Raw genomic sequence first — 10,173 nt, forward strand, 5'->3', positions numbered from 1 at the left:
GATATTATAAGAAGATGTAATATAGGCCTGATCAGAGTCACAGGAGACATTAGAAAAAAGCAGAGTAAACGAAGCATTGTGGGGAAGAAAAACAAAAACAAAAAACTAAGCAGAGAAAAACACAAACCCACAGATAAATGAAATATAACACAGAACAAACAAGCAGGAAGAACAGAGAAATTAACAGTTAGATGTATTATATATTACAGCGACCGCAGATCAAAGATGCAATATCATATAAACTACAGTTTCTGACCAAAATCAAATTATTTTGGAAAAGAATAACAAAAAGATAATTTTAAAAATACTTATTCATTGAGGAATTTAAAAAACAGTTCTAAATAATTCATAGGTTAAAGAAGAAATCATTGTGGAAACTAAACTATTAATACTTCAAACTGAATGATAATGAAAATGTTATACATCAAAAGACCTGCAGTGAAAGCAGAATTTAGAGGACAATTAAATAATAAAAAAAGAAAAGTGAAAATGAGCTAAGTGACTTTGCTTAAGAAGTGAGGAAACAACAGCAGAATAAAAGCAAAGAAGAAAAGAGATAAATTAAGAGCAAAAATTTTTGAAATAGAAAAAAATGATATAATAAAGTGTTAGTTCAATGGGGGAAATTATGTATCAGATAACACCTGGGGAGACAAATCAAGAAAAGTAAAGACAAAGGGGAAAAAAAAATAAAAATGAAACAGAACTGCAAATACACTAGTAATAAAAAGGGTAGGATGATACTAGTGATAAAAAAAAAGTTAAGAAACAACTTTGCTCCAAAATTTGAAAACTTAGATGAAATAAATTTTTGGATATATGGAATTTACCAAAACTGACTTAAGAAGAAATAGAAAGTGTGAACAGCACTTAAAATCACTAAAGAAATTGAGATGGTAGTTAAGTTATTCAGCTTAAAAAAATCAAGCTCAGATTGTATTACAGAATAATTCTATAAAACTCCAAAGGAATTGATCATTTCAACTTTATAAAAACTCTTTCAGACAATAAGAAAAAGAGGAATAGTACATAATTCATTCTATATTACCAGTATAATTTTGATGTTAAATTCAAACAAAAGAATGTAAAAATAAAAAATTACAGGTTGATCTCATTCATGAACTCGGAATAAAAATCTAAATGAAATATAAACTGAATTGAACAGAATATAAAAAATAATACATTTGACTAAGTTGAGTAGCTCTGAAATGCAACAGCAAATGATCATTAGAAGTTAACATAGTGAAAGGGAAAAAAGTCCTCAACATTTTCATCTCATTAAATATAGGAAGAGCATTTAACTGGCATTTATTGAGGACTCTCTAATAGGTGTATATTTTCCTTGATTTATTTTTAAAGACTAAACTTAAAAATATTTGATAACTTGATAAAATCTATAGATAAGCAGATATATGATCAAAAGATGGAAAGGGGGGCTACAAAAATGAAAATAGTGCCAAGGTGATAGGATATTCCTTTAATATTGTTACCGTATTATTTACCCAATAATAGTTTATTTAAAATATTAAACCCCAACCTCAATCTATTTTTAAATTTAATGATCAAATCTTAATGATGAGTCTTGTTCTTAGTTCTCATTATACCTTCATGTCTGGTTGCTTTCCATAAATACTAATTAAGTGTGAATCACATTTTAGATTTATTTACATATTTATCAACTTAAAGAAGAGAAAATAATTGAATCTGCCTGTTAATAATTTCTTCACTTCAGAAGATTAGAAAAATCAAAAAAAAAAAAACAACCCTACACAAGTAAGGCATTAATGGCATAAAAAGGTGTCTTGTTTGTCACTTTAAAGCTGCTTTTTCTTTGAAAAGCACATCTTTTCAGCATTATTAGAAACAGGCCTTCTGAAAAGCAAACTATTGTTAATTCCATGGCTTTAGGTAGGATATTTCCAATGTTACCTCCTCTATCCAGAAAATCAATGGCACTACAAGCTAGTACCTTTACGTATTTGTAAGTTACAAGTACACTTATTATAAATTAGCAACTAAAATAATTGTTTGACACATGAAAGTATGGGAGACTTGGTGAGAATACTGGTATTTTAATTTTGTAAGCCATATATTCAAGTAATCAATAATGGAGCGTTGCCCACTGAGAACTGGGGTTTGGGCTGAGACCTAAAACTTGTCTCTTCCCAAATGCAGTATCATGCACCACTCTCAAGAGCTAACAACAGGTCAGTCCAGATGCTAAGGCCAGGTACTTCGAAATCTCCATCTTGAGCCTTACAGGACTTCAGAGTAGTTAGAACTTCATCTTTCAGAGGTGGAGGGGCCTGACAGAGGCTTTGAAATCTGCCGTACAACTCCTCCCAGGGCACATCGTAGGACTCAGTTCCAATCCAAATGCCTTTCTGAAGGTCGTAGTGCAGATGTCGACCCCAGTCTGTTAGCAGACCCAGGTAGACCCGGGAGACCTCTGGATGGCGCCCTGCCACCGAAGTTAAAAGCCCGGCTGGGAGGTTGCGGCAAAAGGCAGCTATGACCTCCGATTTCCCCAGAAGCCAATGAAGCAGCTCTCGGCCCTGCTCTCCCGCTCTTCTGGGGCTGCCGAGTTCCGATTCCTCTTCTTGGTGCCGGGGAGACGAAGGCGGCAGCAAGAGCGCAGCCGCTGTCACCTTCAGGAAGTTGTTGTGGGGCAAGTGCTCCCACAGGCGGCTGAGAAACCTGCCAGGGCCCTCCGCGTGGGCCTCCCCCACCTCCTGCAGACGCTCCAGCAGCAGCTCCGCCTGGGTCTTCATCAGTGAGTCCTCCTGAAGGACCGGGTTCTCTCTATAGGCGCCGGAGCGCAGCATGTGGACAGCAGCCCGGCGGCGGGCGAGGAGGGCCAGGCTGTCCTGGAGCATCCCCTCTTCGGCGCCCGGGACGCCAGGGCCGGGAAAGAGCTCCTGCAGCAGGTAGTGAAAGGCAGCATCCCCGAGGGCCCGGTTCGCCAGCAGGCGCAGAGACAGCAGGAGATCGCAGTGCCCCAAGGCCTGGAAGTTCGTCAACCCTAGGGCCGGAGCGGGCCCAGAGCCTCCCTCCTGCTTCCACTGGTTTTGCAGTCGTCGCTCCAGAGCCTTGCGAATGCGGGCATGGCGGCCAAAGCGCCTGTGGACGTGGCGTAGATAGCGAGCCCACTGTAAGGCCCTGCGCACGGTCGCGGCGTCCCAGGTGCTGACGTGGGTCGTGCGGGAGACCGCCAGAACCTCAGAGAAACGCTCCAGGTGCTGCAGGAGCGAGTCCATAGGGGCCCACCAGGGCCATACTTCCGCCTTCACCCTGGAGACGGAGACTCTCTGCGTGATGATTGGCCTGTCCCTGTAATGCTCCGCCTCTCCACAAAGCTATTGGATCCAGTCCCTGTCAATCTGACAGCTAGAATCCGGGTACCTGCCCTCAGGGAAAGTTAAGCCGGAGCAAAGTGCTCTTGGTTTTACTTTCGCCACGAATATCGAGGATGCGCTTATGGGAGGAAGAATAAATGCAGGACATCTTAGTGAGAATTACCCGAGCGACGTGAGAGATGCTGCTATTCACAAAGGTCTCCGTGCTTCCTTTCGCTTTGAAAATAGCCTCTAGTAGAAATTTCCTGAGTTTTGCCTGAGTGAATCTGTGTTAAAGTTTATCATAATCATAAGCCAGAGACGTGCTGTTACATATAAGAAAATGTTATTAAATGAAAATTTTAGTTCAAGTCAGTGTAGTGGAAATGTACTGGCCTCCAATTAACGAATACCAGGCACTATGCTAAAGTCCAGGCCTTGGCCTTGTCACTTCATTATTAAAACTGAAGCCCAGGTTAATTGAAATTCACGATTAATACTTTATTAAAATATTAAAGGAACTTAGAATTTTATTTCAAAGTTGTACTTTTTTGTTTTGTTTTTGTAATTTCCAAAGCAAAATAGCACAACTGACTTTTTTTTTTTTTTGGCTTGATACGTACTTTAGTATGTTAAGTGTTTATTTTAATTAGCTGTGTATTATCAGTTGACTTATTTCACACAGATAAACAACTGATTAAACAAAATGTCATTTAGGAGCATATAACAAAAAACATATGCTTTTCTCAAGATTGTGGGGAGAGGGGAAGAAGGACCTATTTCTGGAGTGTCATCTGGATTATTCACTTATTTATGTATTCTGCAATATTTATCTGCCAACTCCTAGGAGTTCTGTCGTCCAAAAACCCACAACAATTGATAATCTACAGAAATTGATGACATAACTCATGTGAGCTGAATTTGTTTCCAGTCCTAAAGACACTAAGCAAAACTATTTTAATGAGTAGTCAGAACTGATGTTTTGTTTTGTTTTGCTTTAACAAAAAAGGGAAGAGAAACAAATTTACCACAGGGAGAGTCATGTTTCATTTATTATTGTTTTTTAAAATGAATAAATAAAGCAGTGGTGCTTATGCTGTTAATTCAGTTTTAGTATTTACTGTTTATCAGTTAGCCAAACGCTTATTTGAACCTGAAGTGGTTACTTGATTTTATCTTTGTCTTGGCTACTAGAAACTAAATGTGCACTCTACCGTTAGCAGATGTACAGGTTTCACCAATCCATTTATTTATTCTTATTTTGAGCACTTACTATATCACATAGTGTAAGATACCAGGGCTCTAGTGATAACTAAATAAATGTAGCCCTTGTCCTAGTGAGGGAGTTCATTTCCTACCATTTAGAAGAGAAATTAAACAGATAACCTCTACTGTGATAGGCTATAATGAAGGTGGACCTCCAAGACTTAGGTGATGGGGAAGGCCTCTTTAAAAAATTGACCAATTCCAATCAGTTAGGCCTAGGTGATTCAGAAAATACTTTCCTTACTCTTCAGAACTGGTAGATTATGAACACTGACCAATATGAAGAGATATTCATGACAGGCTGTGTGGGTACCTACAAGCTGGGTATAAGGCACGCTTAAAAGATAGTTCCTTCCTCTTAATATTGTATATTTATATGAAGCCTAAAGCTGCTATAAGAATCTCCTTCCTTGAGCTAACGGAATCTCAGAATCACAAAGAATACATTGGATTAAGACTACCCTCAAACTAACCCTGTTTAAGATGGTAACGCTATACATTCTCAGTTTTTTTCTGGCTGGTCTCAGTTTTATCTTCTGTTCCTTTCAACTAAACACACCCCCCAACTAATACAATCCCTTCAGAACACTGTGTGGTTGTGGTACATGTAAACACTCAGTAAACACTGACTATTTCGTTGTTAGTATTATATAAGCCTCTGAGGTATATATCTTCCCATGTCTTCTCCAAATTTCACTCCTCCCCACAGTCCCTGATCAGACTGTAAAACCTCATATCAGATTTCAAAAATATTAAATTTATGTACTGATAAGACATAACACACGACGTTGATCTCTTTAACCTTGACAATTGTTTTTATAAAGGTAACTGACTATAACTAAGCAAGTGTTTTTCTGGGTCCTGAGTTTCCCAGTGAACAGAAGAGATTACAATCATATGCCTGAAATATTGATCTCGTTTGGCCTTGGGGCATATGAGTGAAGTCCGGAGGCTGGAGTCATTACTGAGATGATGAGACATCTGATAATCCGTCCTTCAGTCCTTTGGACATGCTCTGCCACCTGGACATCTACTCAGTGGCTACAGTGAATACATATTGCAAACCAAAAAGCTGATGAAAGAGTTTCAGATGTCTGAGAAGGACAGGACTAACCCTAATGAGTCCAAAGGAAGATGCTGGAGGAAGGATTAAAGGCTGAGAGCTCTTTGTTTGCACAGAGCTAGATGATGGCTCCAAATCTCTGTTTTTTGAAATATTCCTTCCATTTGCGGTGGATAGGACTTGAAGTGGCCTCTAAGCTAGCAGCAGAAAGACTGCTCTAACAATGCATGTGTATTCTGAAAATTAGAACTTCATGACAACTTTGAAATACTTGATTTGAACATTTTTCTTTGGATTTGAAATTCATTTCTGTCATCATGTAATGTTTAACATCATATTGCCTATATAGGGAAAGAAAAAAGAGCTTTCCTTTAAATATAATCTCACTCATTATAAATTTTAAAAGGTCATAAAAATAGTTTTCCCTGTTTTATTAATAACATTTCTAGTTAGTGGTGACGCTCAAGAATATGAAGAGAATTTTGTTAAATTATGGAATTATGACTGATCATTTCAACGTAAAAACATGTACAGATTTATGAAAGCAAGCTTAATTTTCCTCTTTAAAAGCATTCAGTTTTCAGTGTTGTTGGGAAGTTTCATATAAATTTAAAATGTAGAATCTCTATGTATAGCATCATATAAAGAGAGTACAATTACTTTTTTCATCCAGTCTATTATATATAGATCTTCCTCAACTTATGATGGAGTTGTTTCAATAAACCCATCATATATTGAAAATATCTTAAGTCAAAAATGCATTTAAATTAGGAGTAAGATATAGCTCAAGTGGTAGATCGCATTCCTAGCATGCATGAGGTCCTGGGTTCAATCCCCAATACCTCCTCTAAAACTGAATAAACCTAATTACCTCTCCCCAACTGCTGCCAAAATAAAATAATTAAATAATACAATAATAGATTAATTTTAAAAACAAATTTTTAAAATGCATTTAATATTCCTCACCTACCAAACATTACAGCTTAGCCTTGCCTGCCTTAAATGTGCTCAGAACACTTACATAAACCTACAGTTGAGCAAAATCATCTAACACAAAGCCTATTTTATAATAACATGCTGAATATCTCATGGACTTTATTGAACATTGTACTACAAGTAAAAAGCAGAGTGGTTGTATGGACACCGAATGGTTGTAAGTGTGTGGGTTGTTGACCATCGTGATCGCATGGTGATGGGGAGCTGCACCGCTGCCACTGCCCAGCATCGTGAGAGAGTCAGACCACGTATCTGTAGCCCCGTAAAAGATCAAAATTCAAAACTTAAGTATGAATCTACTGAATGCGTATCACTTTTGTACCACTGTAAAGTTGAAAAATCCCAAGTAGAGCCATTGTAAACTGGGCACCGTTTGTATGCATCCCACATCCTCTTTGGTTGGCCGCCATGGGCCGTAACGTGAAAAAGATTGGAAAGCACTGCTCTCACATAGTCATTCTAACACACTGAGCTAAAGAAAAGGGGCAAAAGAAAGGGCACCTCAATTCAAACTGGCCTGTCCTAGGTGTCTACAAATAGGGCAGGAAGAAAGTTAGTTGGCTAGTTATTCTCCACTTGTCCTTCCCATGTCACTCCATCCAGTTCCTCCTTTCTCTTCCCTTTTCTGTGCAGAGGACGGGCCTGATCCTCACTGACTCTGTCAGCCCTTTTCCCTTGCCTTCTGGCCTGCTGCTGAGTAGACCGGTGAGAGGCATTAGCAATTAGAAAGAGGGGAGAGATGCAGGATTTTTCTTTCTCTGCTCTCTGGTAAGGCCTCAGGATTCTAGTTGTTTCATTTAAAAATTCTATGAGGCCTCCCTGAGCTGCTGATACCACCTATTAAGCCGGCAGCCTTGGGGACTTCCTACTGTTCCTAGTCCCTGGGTGCCCTGAAATACCTTGTTGATTTCCTTAACCCTGGCCTTGCTTCTGCAAATCTTCCTCCGTTAAATTATCTTCAAAATCCCTGCTGACTGTGCTGGTTTGTTTCCTGCCAAGACCTTGACTGATGCAGTCGTCTGAGTTTTCAACCATTCTCATAATTAGTATAAGTCTGTGAGTCATAATATTATCAATCAGTATGCGCTTAGGGAATGATGAGTAGTCTAGTGCAGTGATTCCCAAATACCTGTCATTGCCAGACACCCCTGCCAATCTATGAAGCCGTCATTGTTACAGTGATATATGAAAAATAGATGACAGACATTGTGAAGTATTTTCATAAACATAATTAATTTAAATGAAGGGAACAAGTATTTCTTTATAAAGTAAAGGCGATATTAAATGGCAATTTTGTGTCTTCTTAATTGGAAAATTTTCTGAGTTTGCAGTTATTATCCTATGCACTTACTTTAGAAAATGTGTGTGTGTGGGTATACATATATAGCTATATGTATATATCTATATCTGGGTAGATAAATGGGTAGTCTATGAAATTCACAATTTTGAAAGTTTCCTGTCTAACATGGAAAATGGTAGAAGTGTTTGTAGATGGACCCAGACTGTGAAGACCATGGAATACTGCAGTAAGGAATAGGGTCTGTGTTCATTTGTCATCCAGATACTATTGACAGTTTTGGAACACAAGAATGACATGACCATATCTGTTGTAAAGCAGTGTAGAGAATCAGTTGTAACCAGCTGAGATCATGACTAGAGCTGGAGGTCCACTAGAAAAATATCACAGTAGTCCAGTGCACACAGTGACATTTGGACGAAGAAAGTGGCAGAGGAGACATTAAGGAGGGGTGGGGACGTGAGTGGTGCTCAGATTTGAAAATTCCTTCTAAGGAAGAATCATTAGAGCTTTAATGGAGAGAATGATCAGAATTATTCTGCATATTCTCATTGAAGTGATTAAGTGAAGTCTCTTTACCTTTGGGATGGAGTGTGGATTGGTATTGATTTCAGCTACCGCCAATAATTGGGAAAGAGAAAAACAAAAAACCTCAGAGCAAAACATGGCTCAGTGGAAACTCTTATGAATTTGTTTTAATCCCAGATTATTGTCATTCCTCACACTCCTTAGGATCCCTGGATTATTATATTAGATAATAGAACAGTTTATTAGTAATTAGTAAAATGGTAACTCCAGAAGATATCTGGGTTGCATGAGAATTATTGAAATATGGATTGAATTATGTGAAAGGAAGAATTTAAACAAGAATTTCTCCCCTTCCATAAATGATCTCTAATTCAATTCCCAGCATCTGAACTTGATACCTCTTGGATCACTAATATTCAGAAACTACTTAAATACTTGAATTAATCCCACTGGAAGAAACTCCTCTGACTTTCATCATTTTTATATTTTTTCCACTGCTTGGACGCCTGTTGGAAAAAAATCTATATATAAGGGATGATGAAATTCATATTGACATAAATTGAATACATACTATATATTTTTGACATATGTCAATACACAGATCACGTACCGTCCTCTGTGTATATGTGTGTGTTTGCATAGAAGTAATTGGTATGAAATTCCTGAGAAGACACTGAAAGTAAATAACCTGAACTACATTTATTCTTAAGATTTCATTTTTCTTTTGCAATTGGTGATTTTTTTCCTAATATCTAAACCAGAAAGGAAAAATATGAATCAGGATTCTCTTCACCTTTGAATTAGAAATTTGGTTTCGTGGAGGAGAGCACTTTAATGATGTCTGAGTGCCTTTATTTTTATCCCACTGTTATCAGTGTATTGTTCTATAAGTACCTGCCAGGAAAGCCTTTTTTTTTTTCTGGTTCAATAACTTTTTAAGTGTCTGTTGTTCCCATTTGCAAGTCTCCAAAACTTTTATGTGAATTCTTTCAGCACATTTTTTTCATTATTTCCCGACCTTCCATTTTTCTGGATGGCTGAAGTTTCCAGACATATAACCAGAAATGTCCTTAGAGAATTAATATAGAAAAAAAATAAAGCTTAGGAAATGGAAAGCAAAGAAAAATAGGTATATATAATACATGCAGATAGACACGTCAGCTCATTTTAAACTTTCCTTTGAAAGGTAATAGATGAATTTAATTTTCTTATTAATAGTCTCTCACTGAGTAGCAAATGTGGTAGAAAAGTTATCAAGAAACTTTTTTGTTTTTAATAACTTTCAGACCTGCTCTTAGTTCTTAAATTGGACTAGTCTGTTAATATCATTAATGTCAAGGAGTTTTTCCCCAAAGAGTCCTAGCATTTCAAAATAAACTGGCTGAAGTAAGCCAAATAAGTGATTAAACCAAAATTCATGTCACAGAGACATTTTATTGGAATGTAAAAATTCTTTTTGGTAATGTTTTTATCAGTTAGTTACCAAATTTTAAGCATAAAGTAAAGCTTTAAAGAGAATATTCCATCAGAATTGAGGGAAACACTTCATTTAAGGGAAGAGAAAGGTGTTTAGAGCAGAAGTGCCATAGTTAACATTCCTTTTCCCTTTGTTCTTTTGAGTGGATTAATGCGTGTTGTCATTTTCTAACAGTTTGCATATCCTTACTTAAACAGATGCAGTGGGTAAA

At 37.5% G+C, this 10,173-nt stretch overlaps 1 protein-coding gene across 1 annotated transcript; it reads right to left on the minus strand.

Annotated features, from left to right (window-relative positions):
- Positions 1-2,056: 2,056 nt before the first annotated feature.
- On the minus strand, positions 2,057-3,257 carry FANCF (FA complementation group F). The gene has a single exon (XM_006209276.4). The coding sequence runs from the start codon at positions 3,255-3,257 to the stop codon at positions 2,178-2,180; it is 1,080 nt and encodes a 359-aa protein (XP_006209338.1). The 3' UTR covers positions 2,057-2,177.
- Positions 3,258-10,173: the final 6,916 nt, after the last annotated feature.

Source organism: Vicugna pacos, chromosome 10 (assembly GCF_048564905.1).
Source record: "Vicugna pacos chromosome 10, VicPac4, whole genome shotgun sequence".
NCBI classification, from domain to species: Eukaryota; Metazoa; Chordata; class Mammalia; order Artiodactyla; family Camelidae; genus Vicugna; species Vicugna pacos.

Excerpts from the sequence above, each read along its gene's own strand:
- FANCF (XM_006209276.4), bottom strand. The coding sequence starts at position 3,257 with ATGGACTCGCTCCTGCAGCACCTGGAGCGTTTCTCTGAGGTTCTGGCG.